We start from the raw sequence: 19,486 nt of genomic DNA, 5'->3' as shown, positions 1-19,486 counted from the left end.
ATGTACTGCGGCTTGCAAAATTTCGGTTTTCTTGGATCTTTAAGAGGCAAATCGGTTTTTGAAGTATAGTAAGAAATGACTGAAAGGTAGGCGATCGAAAATATCCCTTGTTAATTAATTAATTTTTATTTTTTACTTTTTTATTTTTAGTGTACGTGTTTGATAGTGGAGGAGAAAATATCTCATCATTCCAGTTTGTGTGGCACAGCGCTTTTACCAATAGGTTTTACTAACTAGAGAAGTAAAATTATGTCAAAAATATATCATATTACATGATCGGTTTTAGGAAATTATACGGACATATTTTTTTTATTAGATTCATTTATTTACTAAAATACATAGCTTTATAAAATACTATTTCTACAAAAAAAAAAAAATTAATGCACAATGTAAACTAATAATTTCTAGGGCAATTAATTAAAAGAACTGACCTGGATGGTACTGCAAGCGTATAAAAGTTTGGGCGTTCAGTCTGTACGCAATTAGTGAAGCTAAACATACATCAGATCTAACTAGAAACGTATCTCAAAATAACGCTAATTATTCTAAAGTAGGGTATTTGAGGTAAAACACGGCAGCTTAAATTATCCTTCCATTTTAGGGCAGCAAAATCTTAAATAGTAGTCCTATCTTAGTGCAGAAGTTCTAATAAATTTAGCCGACTATATAGTTTTAGCATGGAATTAATGCTAAAGAAAAAAATATGGCAGATTCAATCTTTAAGCAGCAGTATTATTCTTTAAGAATAATTCTTAAATACCTCAGAACGCAAATTGTAGTGAATTTAGCTGTCTAAAATTTCAATTCTCTAGAATTGATTCTTAGCAAGATATGAGCTAAAACTTGGCAGCTTCGCTGAACCACCCATTTTGGGGCAGTTTATCTCCTTAAGAAGTAGCCCGGTCTACAAATAACTTAAAACTGAAGAAAATTTAGGTAGCTACAATTTCATTTCTTTTACTGGTTTTCTGTTAATGCTAATCAATATATTAGCTATAATATTGCTCAATTATTATGTTACGTGCCATGGGAATGGTGCTGCCGAGAGAAGAGTAATGGTAGGCGGCCTGTATTTCATTAATTCATATGCAGTTATGTAAGGTGCATATGTGTTGAGAACCTATTGTTTGTAATGGTTATATCTGTTAGTGGTTACGTAGTGTGTAAATGGCTCAATAGTTCGTTATAGTCCAATGTTTCTGAGGTTTTTAGATTTTTTGATAATTTTCACATACACAAAACATTCTAATACTACAATTCCTCTACGTTAGATTGATTCAATATTAAACATGTTCCCTGAGAAGATTGATATGTTCTCAGCAAACAGCCTCGAACTAAACTGTAAGATGCACATGCCAAGGTCTTGTTCATAGAAACTCATGGTTGTGTTTATCCAGATTATCTGAACAAAAATTTAAATTAATTACCAAAAAATAGAAGAGTAATGTCACAGCTTACCTAGCACCACACTAAAATCTCTGTTCTAGAAAAGTTTTAATCTAAAGTTATAAGCCCAACACTGAAGGCCTTTATTTCCTTCAGAACTATTTCTTCCCTGGTTTGGGAATGTAGAAAGGCCCTGGAACAAATGGCTCGGCACAATAAAGTTTGGCTTGAAAGGGTGCCGGGTCATGTGGGGATCAAGGGGAAAGAAACAGCCGATCCACTGGCCAGGAACGGAGCTAACACTCCTTTCATTGGCCCGGAACCTGTCCTGGGGATCACCCAAGGGTGCAGTTAGTGCGGCTCTCAGAGATTGGATCTGAAGAGAGCAAGAAAAAAAAATGGGTGATTTGTCCTGGGGTTAAACACAGTAAGTGTATAATGCCTTGGCTGTGTAAACAAAAGAACCGAAGAGACCCTGTGCTTGGGTAGAAATCGGATTACTCTGATCACAGGGCATGGTAGGTTCAGGAAGCAGTTCTGTACAAGGTGAGGGCTTATTAGCTCGGAACCGTTGTGCAGATTGTGCTAGGAAGAGGAGGAAACGGCCTCTCACCTGCTGTTGCGCTATGAAACCTTTGGATCTTAGAGACCAAAGGAGACAGTAGCACAAAAAGAACTAGTTGGGAAAGTCCTCAACCTCTTCAGTAGGGGAGGATTCATCTAGTAGATCCAAAAAAAGGGAAGACACAATAGGTCTCCTGTGTCTGCGGTGCCGTGGGGCATAGGTCCCGTCCCTTTTCTAACCTTATAAACCCAACGTACGCCTTGTCCATGTACAAAATATAACTAACAGTACTTGAAATGTTCGTACAATCGCACTTGCTGTGAATTTATATTATTGCCAACACATTTAATATTCAAAATAACACTAGGCCTAGAAAAGGAAAGGATTAGCTGAGTGGTTAGCCGGTTAGTTTTCACTGGATTCCCGGGTTCGAATCCCAGCTTCTGGCCTTTAGATTTTCTCTTTCTAGAAGCTTCTTATAGCTCACTTTGCGGTGATAGACAATGTTGTAAGTAACGAAATAACACCGTCCAGAGACCGGCAGTGCACTGAACAAAGCTCCAGCTGACAAGGACCTCATATGTTGACGCTCCTTAAATTAAAAAAATAAATAAGTAAAAACAAGGGGTAGGAACCGCAAGATACACCTGAAAATCGGTATGATCGCAATTTATATATACATATATAAAATCCACCAAAACAGAAATTGTGATTATCCCTGTTTATCCAAAGGAGCTAATAAATTGTTCATCCACTTCACAATAAATAAATAAATAAATAAACTAACTAGTATTACACTAAAGGATCGCTGTACTCGATATTCCTGGAGAACCTGTAAAATACCTAATTCTAAAATCTTAAATCTAAATCCTAAGATATTCCCAAACGTTCTAAATGCAGACAATAAATTACATTAAACGTAATTAGTCACTGCATAAACTAACCAACTTATTCCAATTCTTCTCATTAAAACTGCCGATGCGACCATTCTGAAGACTTCATAAGCAAATTGATTTTTTATTCGATAAAAAGGTTGTCACTATTAAAGCTTAAATTGAAATCTATTCTTGCCTACATTCATAGTCTGAAGTCATCGTTTGAGCGACCACCAAAAAACAAAAAACAAAATGTGTTCAGCAGTCTCAGGTTCTCCACAGTGGTAACAATAATCGCCCCAGAATTCGTATCGTGCCATTTCCGGGTTTAACTCAATTAACTATACGTGCTACATCATAAGAAAACTTTGAAGCAATCACCTTTTTACCATCAAGAGCACTAGATACAAAACAAAAAATGGTTCTGCCTTTACTGAAACGTGGTCCGTCTTAGATTTCCATACATTTCTTTTTGAAGGTCCTCGTCCAGTTACCATCTTCTTCAATAAATGCTCGAGAGCCCAAAATCACTGTTTAGTGAAAGTGTACTGTTTTAATAATTTTCTTTTTTAATCTGTACAAATATAATTAATTTGTCAGGGTATCCGTATTGACCCTGTTATTAGCTGTTGGATGCATAATCTAGACTGGCCTACTTAATCTACATAGATATCTTCGAGCCGTAGACTTAGTTCAAGAATGAGTTCAGTTTTTCTATTAATTTGATTTTGTATTTTAGAGAAACGGCTTTATTTTATTTTTTATATACAACACTTGGTGGTGATCAGCGGAATTGCAAAGTCATTTTTAAGGACAAGAATTTATTACTATTTATTTGTTTTTAACAAAAGTACTATAGAAAGAGGAATTCTAAAAATTACAATATCATAATTATAACTTATGATTATACAATTGTAAAAATAATATAAAATAATACTATTTGAACAGAAGTTATGCCAGGACTCCCATATATGTTTATAATTGTTACAAAATAAAATCGTAAAATTATGTATTAATTAATTGTAATAATAAAGGAATGAAATCAAGGTTTAACTCAACTTAAGAAATATACATATTCACACATTAAAAAAAATAAAAAATTAGTGGGACGGTTACAAAAGAGCTCTCGTAATCATATTAATATTGTTTAACAAGATGGACAAAATATTTATGCAACTGGAACTTGATTTCAACGTTAAACGGTTAAACAATGGAATGTATAGCACTCTGTAAAATAAATATTGCTTCTGAAATATATACATACGAGGTGTGTTCAAAAAGTAACGGGAATTTTCGTTTTTTGAAAAAAATATTTATTTATTCATCTACATTAATATTGTCGCCTTCAAAGTAGTCCCCTTCGCATACAATACAATACGCTTTTTCCAATCCTCGAAACACTTCTGAAACTCGATCTTTGTGATAGCTTTCAGCGATTCGCTTTTAATGTCATCTATGCTTGTAAAACGACGGCCTTTTAATGTTCTCTTTATGTTTGGAAATAGAAAAAAGTCACATGGAGCCATGTCTGGCGAATATGGAGGCTGGGGCATCGTTAAAGTTTTGTTTTTGGCCAAAAATTCACGAACAAGCAATGAAGTGTGAGCAGGTGCATTATCGTGGTGCAAAATCCATGAATTATTTAGCCACAAATCCGGGCGTTTTTTTCGGATTGCTTCACGCAAACGGCGTTGAACTTGTAGGTAGTACTCCTTATTGATTGTTTGACCTTGTGGCAAGAATTCATGATGCACTATGCCATTAAAATCGAAGAACACAGTGAGCATAACCTTCACATTCGACCGCACTTGTCGAGCCTTTTTCGGTCTTGGCGATCCAGAATGCCTCCACTGGGACGATTGAGCCTTAGTTTCGACATCATATCCGTAAACCCATGTTTCGTCACCTGTTATAACACGTTTCAGTAGATCCGCATCGTTGTCGACTTCATTGAGTGACTCTTGAGCAACTTCCATTCACCGCTGTTTTTGTTCGAAATTAAACAATTTTGGAACAAATTTTGCTGCCACACGTTTCATACCCAAAACATCCGAAAAAATTTCATGGCATGAGCCAATTGATATGGCAACATCATCAGCGACTTCTCTGATTGTGATTCGGCGATCGTTCATAACCATTTCTTTCACTTTTTTCACGTTTTCATCGGTTGTTGATGTGCTTGGACGTCCAGATCGTTCGTCATCTTCAACGTTTTCGCGGCCATCTTGGAAACGCTTATACCACTCGTAAATCCTTGTTTTACTCATAGCAGACTCACCATATGCCTTTATTAACATTTCACACACTTTATTTCATTTTTTACGCAAAATTTAATACAAATTCTTTGATCCATTTTTTTTAACAAACAAAAATCGCCAAGCTCGAAAAACACGTCTAACCTTAACGGCTGCCACTTAAGAAGTAAACAATGAATATTACTGAAAATTTTATCGTACTTCAGGGACATGTGTACCAACATAATAAAAAAAAAAAATTTACAATCAGACTCTCCAAACCCGCGAAATTTAAAAATTCCCGTTACTTTTTGAACACACCTCGTATGTAAGCGCATTCAGAATTTTTCTATCGGTAGGGGTAGTTTCGAGAATTATATGAATTCTGATAAGAGTTGGTGATGATAATTTATTGACTGGGTTCTCAGGCATTCAGCAACGAGACGGCAGTCGACCTGATCCAATGATGCCTAAAAAAAAGGCATGAAAAAGGAAAAGGACTTACAAAAAATGTTGCAGAAGTGCAGCTAAAAATAAAAAAAGTGTGAACGCAAATAATCGTAGCTATGGTGGGCGAAAATCTCAGATCAGAGACAGGCGAAATAGTTCATTAATTCTCAAGTAAACTCGCTTAAGTTTACTACGATATTACTCCAACAAGGCCATTCGCCAGATAACTCTAGATGGAGCCACTGCAGACTGTGTAAACACACAGTTATCGCATGGGCCTTGCCAACGGACAACATATGTAGGTTTGATAGTAAGGAGTAAGAAACAGCACTATATATATTGAGTAAAAATATTTCTCAGAATAAAACTCGTACCTTCAAGATTTACCGAGGAATCCATCTCTTAAGTCTTGTCAAACAGAAAGAAGGGCGTGCCGCTCCATCTTGAGTATCCCCTGTAGTGGAACAGTTTTTAGAGAGTTATATTTAGAATAGAAGAATTCATGGTTCTGTACAGATGAAGGAGAATTAAGCGAATTAACCTTACAAGATAGAACTTCCTAATTTCTGAATAAAGTCTACGTTACGATTTCATTTTCTTTACATTAGGTGTCGTGGACGGAGGCAACTAGCAAACACACCTTACTACAAAGTTCTCATATTAGACATTAAATAAAATCCAAGGCCTAGAGACTGGGAATTGAACCCAGTACACCACAATACATATTAGCTTTACAGGTCTCGCCTCTAACCGCTCGGCTACCTTAGCACCTTAACGCGGCATTTTTTTGGGTTTCGTTAAAGAACGATGTGTGAAATAAGTCTGTATTGTATATGGAGTTATTTTAAGTATGTGCGACTAGGTTGGTCTATGATCACTCTTGAAACATTTATTGTGTGATTAATCTGTATTCTTTTTAAGCTTTTATTCCAAGTCAAAATTCCATTTAAGGTAGATAATAATTAACAGCATTGACCTCATTAACACGCCATTTATCAAAAGCTTATTTTAGTTGGAAACATTTCATTGACAATAAAGTGGAAAGCTTTCTGATAAAAAAAAAAAGAGAAGCTTTAACTTTTTTAATTTATTTTACGTTCTAGGATGGTATTTTTAGTATCTGGAATCAAAAAACTTTGCCAAGTTCTTCCATTTATCACAGTGATAAAGTTTTATGTAGCACTTAAAAAAAAATTAATTATTAACTAATAGTGGAATTTAACACTAAATCTAGGCCAATCGAAATTGCTGATGAATTGGTGGTAATCAAAGGAAAAAGAGATAAAAGAGTAATAAATACATTTCATGTAATAGATTAGTCACAGAAGGTTGGCAGAAAGTGAAAATGACGTTGCATTTGTAAAATTGATATTCGCCCATTAAATAGAGAAATTTCATTGCTTGACACCGTTTACATTTTTTTTTTTTGTCTTTGTACTGATAATTATAAAACTATACTACAGTATAGTTGCAACTATTCTTGCGTAAACACCCGGATAGTTCTGATATATGAAATTATTTTTCGTAAACAATAACAATATTATTATTATTTATGTAATATTGATAAAATAAAAATAATAATCAAGTAAAGTACTACTAACAAATATTGAATTAAAGGAAGCAATAAAGAGGGGAAATATAAATAGAGGAAATAGTGGGGTTGTTGAGAGGGGAGGTCGGAGAAGCGACTAGAAAGCTGATAGCGAAAATGTGATGCAAGACCGAACTTCCGCAAGTTAGATAGCAGAGAGAAAATTATGTTGTTGGAAGAATATAACCATTGTAAAGTGCCTTCACTTCAAATCATTAAAATTCATCATCATTAAGTCTTGATTATCAATTTCTACATGAACTATAATTGTTTCTAACCAATTTTATTGCAAGATACAAATTTATGGTCTATAGAACTACTGAAAAGTCAACGCAAAAACCACACATGATCATCTAAGCCGCTTTTTCTACCCTTTCGCATTTTACTCCGTCCAATAAATATTCCTCGCTTGAAAACCGGCCTAGAACTTACATTTTTCTCTAAGCCTTATAGCTGAATTATGGTAACCTATCAAATACTGTAACTTTGTATTTAAATAGAATCAGGAGTTATGAATCAGTCACCAAAAAGAATGAACAACAATTTGTATTTAAACATATTTTTAATATTGTACAGGTGGTAAGCAAGTACAATGAGTAGTAATAACACTTTAGAGGAAAGCCTGTCCACCTAACTCTCCCAGATGGGGCTCTTAAGGTAATTTTCCCGGGAAAAATGTTTACCAAAAAAAAAAAAAAGTTATGGTTCTATTATCTAAAATTGTACATAAAATCTTATTGTGGTATCATCAGTTGGTACCAAAGTTGAATAAAATCTTATTGTGCTATCCTCAGTTGGTACCAAAGTTGAATAAAATCTTATTGTGGTATCATCAGTTGGTACCAAAGTTGAATAAAATCTTATTGTGCTATTCTCAGTTGGTACCAAAGTTGAATAAAATCTTATTGTGCTATCCTCAGTTGGTACCAAAGTTGAATAAAATCTTACTGTGCTATCCTCAGTTGGTACCAAAGTTGAATAAAATCTTATTGTGGTATCATCAGTTGGTACCAAAGTTGAATAAAATCTTATTGTGCTATTCTCAGTTGGTACCAAAGTTGAATAAAATCTTATTGTGGTATCATCAGTTGGTACCAAAGTTGAATAAAATCTTATTGTGGTATCATCAGTTGGTACCAAAGTTGAATAAAATCTTATTGTGGTATCATCAGTTGGTACCAAAGTTGAATAAAATTTGAACTTCCAACTACTTTTCCTGTTTAAGTTACAGAGAAGGAGGACTGATGGGACTTTAAAAACTGATATTTTAAACTCAAAATCTTAATTCTACAATATTACATTACTTCGCCTAAGCAGACTGGAAGAAAGTTACATAATTTAGTTGATTAGTTTTGTCTTTTGTTATGCTTGCATAATTTGATTAATCTAATCTTTTATTTTAATATTATTATTTTTTTTAAATTAATCTAAATAAAGAGCCTTACTTTTGTTATTTGTGACCCAACTCTGGTAGACGATTCATCGAAGCCTATTTAAGTTTTCTATATTTTCCTTTTACCTACTTGGATTGTATATGTAAACAAATAATAAACTTTATTATTATAAATTATGATAATGTCTTTAACTGAAATTGCGGAAAAAAAGTTCAATATTTAAGTTATATTTAGATGGTAAGTATATCACAAAAAGTTGTAAAAACAAAGAGATAAACCCGGAACGATTTCTTCACAGAAATAAAAATAAAATGAGGTTACAAATGTAACTAAATATGTAGACAAGTTTTTTTTAGAATAAAAATTTCAAAGAACATACTACTAATAATTAAACGATGTCTTTCGGTACCCAAGCTTGTTTGAAAAATTTAACAAGACTGGTCAAATCTATCCTGTTCATACAATCTATAAAATTCGTCATAATTTAAAAATGCTGAGACACAAAACTTACTTTATATGGGACAAATTGCAATAAAGTGGAAAACAGTTACCTCTGCCAGCAGACAGAGAAATAAGCACAATAATGTTTCTTAAATGTATACCCATTTAAGAACAATAACTCTCCTTTGATTTTCACAACCTACAGCCCGTACAAACCAACAATATTATTTAAAATATGAATATTGTCTTAGCTTTTTGTGAAAAACCATTAAGTACCCTTAATGAATTTCTCCGAAAAGTTTTACACGAATACAATGAATGGAAATCTCAACGTACTAAATAAAAAAAATCACCTCAGTTAAGTGGTTGACTTTCGTTAAACCGAATTTGCTAAACTTTATTGTCGCATTCTCTGGTAGCACATTAAAAGCAAAATATTCAAATTTGAACTTTCAGCAATTCTTCGCTATTGATTTAAGATTTTTTTTTTTATAAAACTTTGTGATTACTGCTCAAGGTTTTGGGTGCCATTATGCTTTTAAATATATTTTATAAAACTGATTATAATAACAATAGGATGAAAAAATAATGCCAATTTCAGTCATGATTTGTTATTTCGACCTAGGAACTAGCGTCATCTTCAGGGCTGTGGAACATATTTTACAACATATTATAGTTACAATAATTGTATTAAAGTGAATTCCACAAACCCAACAACATTTCAAAAAAAAAAATCAACACCAACATAGAAACTGTTTGCAACAAACTAAAAGGAAAACTCACAAAAACTAACTCCAAGAGAAATAAAATCAATTAATAAACTCTTACAACTAAAAAGGACCAACAGACTGAGGCTGAAGGATGAGTGACGCGACAGCTAACATAGGAACTCCAAAAAATCAATGTGCTCTCTAAAAAAAAAGTTTCAATCTATATTTGATTATCATAAAAATGATATTAGATGTTAGATCCGCACAACAAACTGAAGCATATAAAGGCACAACTTCACCCCTTCCTTAAAATCCCAATTTAGTAAGTTAAAAATTCTTAGAATAATATTTCAAATATTGTACAAGTCCCTGGTCAGACCAGTATTTCACTATAGAGCAGAGATGTAGTCTCTAAAAGTAGTAGATCAACTGATTTTGAGAATCTTCGAGAGCAGAATGATGAGATTATTATTCTTGGCGTATTAGGTTCAACCGAAAAAAATTTGACGACCAAATAGGTCATGTTGATATAGTACGTTTCAATAAGTCAAAAAGGATAAGCTGTCTTAGACATGCAGAAAGATTACCAGAGAGATATTCCCCGAAAAAGAGGACGCCTGAGAAAATGCTGGAGTAAAGATTTAAAAAAGATTATCTGTCTAAAATCAGAGCGGCCGAATGGAGAGACGAAAAGTTCAAGATAGAGATTCGTCTTTTTTTTTTATTCAGGTGTCTTCAAAACAAGTGGAATCTCATTTAGGAAAGTTAGTCACGATCGCTATATAAACCTATTTTGTTGTCTTTATCCAGCATTGGCGACCAAATTCCTTTTTCAGTAGTCTATTCTTTCTGATTCAAGAGACTTAAATAAGTTTATTTGTAGTAAAAAGTGAATTTTGGTTATTTATCTAGTACAAGGATAAAAGTAAGTAAAATTTACTTACTGTAAGCATAAACTATGTAAGTATATATTTTGCAAGGTCATTGTGTCGGTTGCAAAGGAATGATGTTAAAATTACCTGAGTGCAAATCTAAAAACATTTGAAGACCTTGGTTTTTGATTTCTCATTCACAGACACAAAGATTTCTTCAATGTATCAACAGGTGGGAGAGATATTTTACAGGTAAAAACTAAATAGTAGGGGAAGGTAACATAGTAATTTAAGCGTAGTGGGGGCATATACAACTTGCTGGTCTGTCCCTAGCCAGAATTATTTTGTGTAGTCAGTAAAGTCATTTAAAAAAGTTGTGTGTGAGCTATGTTTTTTCTTCTGTGTGTGTGGGGTTTATTAATGAAAATGGCTGTGTAGTGGTTTTATTTTTTAATTTTTTTTTTTTATAGAATTTATTAGTGTATGTGTATAGAGAAATTTATAATGTATAGAGCAAATTTTTACGAAAGTTGCTGTCTAAGATGTGGTCAAATAGTCTACCAAGTGGACCGTGTAGGTCCGTTAAAAGATTTCACATTCTTTCATTCCGGTTGTTTTAAATGCGCTGTCTGTGGTACAAAATTAACACTCAAGACTTATTATAATAATCAACATTCGCAAGAAGATAAAGAAGTTTATTGTTCTGGACATGTACCAAAAATTGGCCCAGGACATCTAGACGGTACTTCTGTTATAATACGTACAGCTTTAAACGTACCCAAAGCTTCAAATCTAAATGAACGTAGCACGTTGAATGGTACAAATAATGTTGGACAAACATTGAATACACCACAATTGGATTATCAGTATGGACGATTTGATGCGAGCGCTTTGCATATTGCACATGCACTTAGAGCTACAGAGTTGCATAAAGCTTATAATAAGGCCAGGGAGAAGCCTATAGAATTTTATTTGGTAAGTGACATTTCATTTAGTAGAATACAACTTTACTTTTTAATCCTAAAACCTGAAAAAACAGATCCTACAGCTATACTATATAAAAAAAATGATTCAAAAATCAACAAATTCAAGAAAAGTGAAAATAGTAATATTTTTAACTAAAAACCTATAAAATACTAAAAACCACCTGTAACTTCAAAATCTAGGCCACCTGTATGTTATGGCGTTTGAGGTTACAAAATCTTGAAAATCTTTCTCCATAAAAATAAACTCATATTTTTACTGAGTTTCGTTCAAATAAATACAGCTCCTGTAAATTTAAAACCGCTGGAAGTAAAAAAAAAGGTTACCAAACTTGAAAAACACTCGATTAAGACATTAATTGAAAAAAGTAGTACATCCGGTTGAATGCACATTTATATTTTTGATACGTGTTTGCCAAGTATATATCAGCTTATTCATATAGTTTTCATGAGAAAAGTGACCTTAATTTTCCTTTATTTATTAGTTTTCCTAAGGGAGGTTCAAAGCATGCTTCCTAAATTGCACTAAAACTGTAAAAAAAATCACTGGAATGTGATAATTCAGGTCGTGCAAATAAAGGGCCAGAATTTTACAAGTTTTATGAAAATAGGTTAATCGAACGTTTCATGCAACTAGCATCAATTTTGCTTTATGCACTGCTCACCTAATAAACACTTATCACTATTATAAATAAACATTTTACGAAGAACATTGATTTTTTTTTTTTGGTAAGTGTTCCCATGGAACCATAATAAAGAGCACACGATTTTTTGGGGCCCCAAGCTAGTAAAAATACAATTCTGTCACCCATGTAACATTACAAGAAATAAAAATATACTAAACTAAATCCCAGCTCAGGTTATTGGATAGAACTCGCTTCTTTTTTCCACACGTTGTCTGCAATGGACGTACTAAACCATAAAGAAGATCTAAAACCTAATTCTTTAAACTTCCATTCAATTCGATTCAAATTTTTATTTGTCTTGAAAATATTTAGGAAAAATACAACCTTAAGATTTATCTTACAGCCGTAAGTATCTTCGATAGGTAGATCTCCCATTATTACAATATAAAGCGGGGCCTACAATCCATTACTCAAAAACTATAACCTTGTTTCAATTCGGTGCATCCTAGTGCTTACAGCCCCATATCAGCACAGAAGATAGAAAAACAAAAGCACGTAGACTAAGTGGGAAATCAACGCTCCCTAAATCCCCAATTCAATACAATTCACATAACTGTCACGTACATGATACCAAGTAGAACTACAACCTTGTACTCCCCTGAACATAATGTAATCAAATACACAGAACTACATGTACAATACTAAGGAAAATCATAACCTAGGTTCCCTTGAGCTCAAACTCAGTACGATTCTACCACATATATATAAATCAAGTAGAACTGTATCCTTGTAATCCCCTGAATAATAGTTATAGGGGAACTAATTACCGATTATATAATGGTAAGTGGAATTAAAAATTGCATTTTCCTGAATTTGAACTCAGTACAATATTTAGAACTACCACGTATATAATATTAAGAGTAACTATAACCTTGAACTTCAACTCAGTACACTTCACAGAACTATCTCATATATAATATTAAGAGTAAATATAACCTTGAACCCCAACTCAGTACAATACATAGAACTACCTCATGTATAATATTAAGAGTAACTATAATCTTATGCTTCCTTGAACTCCAACTCAGTCCTTACCGAAGATATTGCAGAGATTGCAGGATCAGTATTAAGAGCGAAATACCTTTGTGAAACAACGCTGCAATTTGCATACCAGTACGGTAAATTTACTTGACTTCTCTTTAAGATCTTAGAGGGCAAAAAGATAACTTTAAAAAAGTGTTTTCTTCGATATTGAGAGGCGTTTAATATTGTCCCCATTGACTTTCTTACCAACTCACTGTTTGGCATGGAGGTGTCCAACTTTTTCATACCAATGGCTTCAGGGCAAACTGAAGTGGGAAAGAACAGTATTGTCCACTCTGGACGGGTCTTCGGTTGTGGCGCAAGTTGGGAGAGGCTATAATCTGTAGACTCACGATATCATATGAATTGGTGGCTTAGTGGACAAAGGCTCTGCGGGAGGGAGCTAAGATAGCCCTTGATAGTGTCCAAGGATTTGCATGTCTCAGCACCAGAGGAGCTATAAATATTACCGCTACCGCGGCCATGGTAGTCTTACTCAACCTGTCGCAATTACATATTTACACCCAGGATGAAGCCAGAGAGGTGGCTTATAAACTCTTGCAATCACCTGTTCCTAAAATCAAGCCGTACTCGTCTGACCATCAAAGAATTTTACGTTAAGTTGATGTTGGACTCGATCCTGGGCATGCCTACGGTTTGTATGGTCTCAAGGTGCAAGTTAAGGAGCAATTCTGTAACATAATACGGGACAGATCTGATTGGGTCTGATTTCCGGGTGATTCCTTCTGGTATTCTGACGAATCTAAGGCTATGGAAGGGAAAGCATTGTATCGCAGTCCAAGAATCCATATATGGGTGGGCCTAGGTACTTACTACACAATCTTTAATGCAGAGGTTGTAGCCATATCTATTGTGCGTGCCAAGGAGATATTGAAACAAAATCTTCGGGTGAGAAGGGTAGTTATTTATTCTGATAGTCAGGCGGCAATCAAAGCTATCAACGCCTGCCTGCCAAGTCAACATCTACGCTGTGTTGAGTCCCTTGCTGAGGAGGGTGGTTCCAATAAGCTCTTGTTTATCCTGGGTGCCAGGTCATGTATTAAAACAACGGATAAGGCGGATGAAATAGATGAAATAACCGGTCATGGGGCCAAAACCCTTCTGTTGTGTCCCAAGGGCTGTGATGAAATCAGTACCCACAGTCTTGGTGGGCATGCTATAATAAGGGGCATTGCAGACTCAGAGGACACTGGAGCCTGCTGCATGAGATGATGATGGTTCTCATTAAAGGTTTTTGTTTGACTGAGGAAGAAACACCATTACATGACCTTGGCCGATGTACTAAAGATCACTGTTAAGAAGGGTCTGTAATTTTATCTTGCAAGAGCAAGATAGATACGAGAATCATCATACTGGGTGTTAAGCTATTCAGAGGCGTCTCTCAGGCGGCTTTGGAGGCTGTTTTGAGGATTGGGATTCCATAAGTGCCCTAAGGGTGACAGTAGGCAGTTTCGTTTACTTCCCCTTTTAATACTCTATTCTATCCTACCATATATAATATTAAGAGATACTATAACCTTGAACTCAAAGTGAGTACAATAACAGAAATAGACAGTACATCACCTGTGCAATACAAAGAAGTACTTCAATCAAGTGCTCTAAACTGAACACTAATTCAATACAATGCTCAGAACCGTCTTCTATTTGAAACTTAGATGACTGTTTAAAGTAAAAAAATATATTAATAAGTTGAGAATAGAAAAAACTTTGACTTCAAAATGAATTCTAAAAGTGAAAACAAATAGGGTACTTTTCCGTTAGCCGGGCGCAAGCGAAAAACAGTATTGGGTAAAACTGTTTTCTTTACAATTCATTAATATTTGTTTATAGTTGAACTTGTTTTGCTTACTATTAATTAATATTTGTTTATAGTTGAACGTTTTCGACTTTTTTCCGTTGACTTGGCTTGCGTTTGGTTCGCAATTGGCGACATTTGCGCCCGGCTAACGGAAAAGTACCACAAATAGTTTTCACTTCAATCTAGGGATAAAAATAAAAACAGAGTAACTACCGATCTGTAACTTGACTCCTACTTTGAACCATATTCATAACTTCCTATAATATAACCTTATGAGGAGGTTAAATCTTGTATTGCAAACTATCCTGTCAGTTAAGAGATTTACCGTTTAATATTTAGAGTAGGTTAGGGGTGAGGCCCGCAAAGCTAAGATGTATTGTGGTTTTAGGTTCGATTACAGGCAAGCCTTTGTTTTTATTTAATGATTTTTTTTATGAGAAATTTATAGTGAAGTATGTTTACTAGTCGCCTTAGTCCACGGGCACTTAACTTTGACGTAAAGCCTTCCTTAAAAAATTGACATTGAAAAACAACACTTACAAAGAAAAATCTCCTTCTTGCTTAACTACTCAAAATTAAGAGGTATTGTAACCATGTGTTCTAAATTGTCCAAAATTAGTGAAATATACATATATACCTCTTTTACAATATTAAAAAGATAGACATCGTTTCATTGCTGAATACCCCTTGTCGGAAATATTACTGTTACGGGGATCTCTAACTTTATTCAGTGAAAATACCCACAATACATACTGCTGATCCATCAGTTATGTTTGTATTACTGAAGGTCTGAAACAAAAAGAAAAAAAAACAGTGCTACTATATAAAATGCTGTTATTTGGAAGATATTACTTAAATCATATAAAGTACATATTGCTGCGTTGGAAAAGTCGGTGAAGCTGTCCTATTTTAGCTCATATCTAGGTTAGCGTTAACTACAAGTAAAATTGTATTGAACTGAAATTGTAGCCAGCCATATTTTCTACAATTTATGTCTGTAATATTTTCTAGATGGTAGCACCCCTTGAGAACAAATTGCTACCTAATTGTTGCGAGCGTTTTTTTGGAAGCTGCCCTATTTTAGCTCATATCTAGGTTAGTGTTTACCATAAATAATAAGTAACAATAGATAAAATTGAAGTTGTAGCCAACAAAATTTATTACAATTTGTGTTATATGGTATTTTTTTATTTAGATAGCACTACTTCTTATTTAAATTAAACTGTTACAATATGCGGAATTTCAGATAGGCGACGTAAAAGTGAAATTGACTCCTAAATTCCATTAGTTACCTAACTGACCCGGAATCTGTTAAGTACTATTCAGAATATTTTTTTTCTTTTTTTTTAATATTCATATTACCTAATGTTCGATGAAATGAGGTTAACAGTTACAGAATGGTGGGGTGCGTGCGTAATATTTTGGCTTCATCAATCATTTAAATTTTTAAGTTAATTCGTAATACGTAATACGAATTTGAAGATAATAATTTCTCTTCCATCTGTATTTTTTTTTTTCCGGATCCTAGTTAATGCTAAATCAGGATATGATCTAAAATAGAACAACTTCACCAACTCTTCTAACTTGCATCAGCTCCATCTATCTTCCTATTGAGCAGTTGTCTCTATAAAACACCACATAAAATAATTGTTGCCAGCTTAATTACGAAGGTTAACATTAGGTTATCATTTCTGTTTTATTCAGTTTTGCTGTAGAGTAAATATCAGCCCAAGAAATGAGCTATTCGCTCTCCTTTCGAACTAGTAACAGCAAATAGTAAAGCAGTTGTTCTCAATTTTTTTTTTTTGTCGATAAATATCGAAACAATTTCACTAGATATTTTTTGCAGAATACTAACAAAACAAAAAACTTAAAGTATTGTGTATCGAAATGCTGGTGGAAGTAAATGAAATTAAGTTGCAAGTTGCATAGTTACGTTTAAATTATCTATTATCTTTATTGCATTATTATTATTATAATTATTATTAAATTCTCATTTAAGGCGCCACGGTAGCCGAGCGGTTAGTGGCGAGACGTGCAAAGCTAATATGTATTGTGGTACTGGGCTCGATTCCCGGTCTTAGACCTTGGATTTTATTTAATGGTTAATAAAAGAAATTTACAGTAAAGTATGTTTGCTAGTCGCCTCCGTCCACGTCACCTAATTGGTAGTTGGACGAAAAAGCCTGCCTGAAAACATACGAGGGTCGTTTGAAAAGTCCGTGCAAAGTCAGAGAGATAGCACTACTGGCGCGTATCGAGGTTATGTTTAGTTAGTAGCATCTCTCGGAAGAACACACACCAAGTTTCAGCCAGATCGGTTTATTTCTTTGTGTTTGGCATTCGTTTGAATCGAGGAAGTCGAGTGATTTTCAAAAAATGGACGAAAAAGAATTTCGTGTGTTGATTAAACACTACTTTATGAAAGGCAAAACGCCTGAGGAGACTAAAGAGAAGCTTGATAAACATTATGGTGACTCTGCACCTTCGATTAGAACAGTTTATAAGTGGTTTCAAAATTTTCGGAGTGGCCATATGGGCACAAGTGACGCTGAACGTTCTGGACGCCCTGTTGAGGTTACTACTCCAGAAATCATTGATAAAATCCATGATATGGTGATGGATGACAGAAGAGTGAAGGTGCGTGAGATTGCTAGTGCTGTGGGCATCTCGAATGAACGGGTACATAATATTTTGCATGAACATTTGGACATGACAAAGCTATCCGCAAGATGGGTGCCGCGATTGCTCACGCTTGACCAAAAACGAAATCGTGTGAAGTGTTGCAAGGACGGTTTGCAGCTGTTCCAGAAGAATCCGCAGGACTTTAAGCGTCGTTTCGTCACTGTGGATGAAACATGGATACATCACTACACTCCTGAGACCAAAGAACAATCTAAACAATGGGTTACCAAGGGGGAATCTGCGCCAAAAAAGGCGAAGACCGTTCCTTCGGCCGGAAAGATTATGGCGACTGTCTTTTGGGATTCGCAAGGAATAATCCTCATCGACTATCTGGAAAAGGGTAAAACTATTACAGGTGCATATTATTCATCTTTATTGGACCGTTTGAAAACCGAGCTGCAAGAAAAATGCCCACGATTGGCCCAGAAAAAAGTCCTTTTCCATCACGACAACGCACCAGCTCACACCTCAGCAGTTGTGGTCGCAAAATTAATGGAAATAGGGTTCCAAATCGTTTCAAATCCCCCCTATTCTCCAGACTTGGCTCCCTCGGACTACTATTTGTTCCCCAATATGAAGAAATGGCTGGCGGGAAAAAGATTTTATTCAAACGAGGAGGTGATTGCAGAAACGAATGGCTATTTTTCAGAGCTTGGACAAATCCTATTATTCGGAAGGGATCAACAAACTAGAGCAGCGTTGGACGAAGTGTATAAGCCTAAAAGGAGACTATGTTGAAAAATAAAAAAGGTTTACCCCAAAAAATTAAGTAGTTTTTATTTTTGCACGGACTTTTCAAACGACCCTCGTACAGTACACTTAATTATAACGAGGTGCCACGGTAGCCGAGCGGTTAGAGGCGAGACCTGTAAAGCTAATATGTATTGTTGGTACTGGGTTCGATTCCCCGGTCTTAGGCCTTGGATTTTATTTAATGTTTAATAAAAGAAATTTACAGTAAAGTATGTTTGCTAGTCGCCTCCGTCTACGACACCTAATTGGTAGTTGGACGTTAAGCCCCGCCTGAAAAAATAGGCGATTACTTTACTAAATACTCATTTAAAACAAATTAATACTAGCAATAAACAAACATGTTCTCGATATTTCTCACGTATTTCTGGAATATTTAGTCGAACGAACATCTACCCAATTTTTTTATCTATTTTTAAATATTCCTTTTAGGCAAAAATTTTTCAAGGTACATTTTTTCAAATTTTTAACTGTCCTCTACCCAAAGAATACAGTATCAATTCATCATTCGATTTATAGATAATTTTTACATAGTTCAGAAATGCCAAGATACATGATTTATTCTCTTGCTATTCTTTTTAAACAATTGTGATTGATATTTTCATTCTTTCTACAAATCGATATTTGTTTAAATGATACCTCTGATCATAAACATTTTCATTCTTTCTACAAATCGATATTTATTCAAATGATACCTCTGATCATAAACATGAAGTCAGCTAGTTGACTGTTATTCCCTCCTTAACCTTTTTATAGTTTTTGCTTTTCACGTCTCAGAATAACAGAACCATGTTTCTACAATTAAACTTATAATTACAGTTTTTTATTCACGGAACATAATTCACGAAAGTCACACTTTGAGAGTGACTGACTTAAAAGATTTCATCTATCTTTTTTTAAAAAAAAATCTACAGAACTTAAATTATAGTAAATTCTAGTTACAATATTGAAATGAATTTATTGGTGAAATGTATCTATTTTAGATTTGGGTGTACCTAGCTATTTTAACTATTTTGAGGTGT

General features: G+C 34.4%; 1 protein-coding gene and 1 long non-coding RNA gene across 3 annotated transcripts in view; one reads left to right on the top strand and one right to left on the bottom strand.

Annotated features, from left to right (window-relative positions):
- Window positions 1-285: 285 nt before the first annotated feature.
- On the bottom strand, window positions 286-10,639 carry LOC141457591 (uncharacterized). The gene is made up of 3 exons (XR_012460425.1): window positions 10,591-10,639; window positions 5,885-5,964; window positions 286-1,402 (listed from the first exon to the last, which is right to left on the bottom strand). It is a non-coding gene; the product is annotated as an uncharacterized lncRNA (long non-coding RNA).
- Window positions 10,640-10,804: 165 nt separating this feature from the next.
- Window positions 10,805-19,486, top strand: part of Hil (peptidase hillarin) — a 38,845-nt gene continuing 30,163 nt past the window's right edge. For both annotated transcript variants that reach the window (XM_074134778.1, XM_074134779.1), the window contains exon 1: window positions 10,805-11,493. In XM_074134778.1, coding sequence (XP_073990879.1) covers window positions 11,002-11,493 — 492 coding nt within the window. In that variant the 5' untranslated portion in view covers window positions 10,805-11,001. The remainder of the gene's footprint in view (window positions 11,494-19,486) is intronic.

Source organism: Rhodnius prolixus, unplaced genomic scaffold, assembly GCF_049639745.1.
Source record: "Rhodnius prolixus isolate KJV_2025 unplaced genomic scaffold, Rpr scaffold_28, whole genome shotgun sequence".
Lineage (NCBI taxonomy): Eukaryota > Metazoa > Arthropoda > Insecta > Hemiptera > Reduviidae > Rhodnius > Rhodnius prolixus.
Note: the sequence above shows the minus strand (reverse complement) of the source record. Positions and strands in the feature narration are given on the sequence as shown.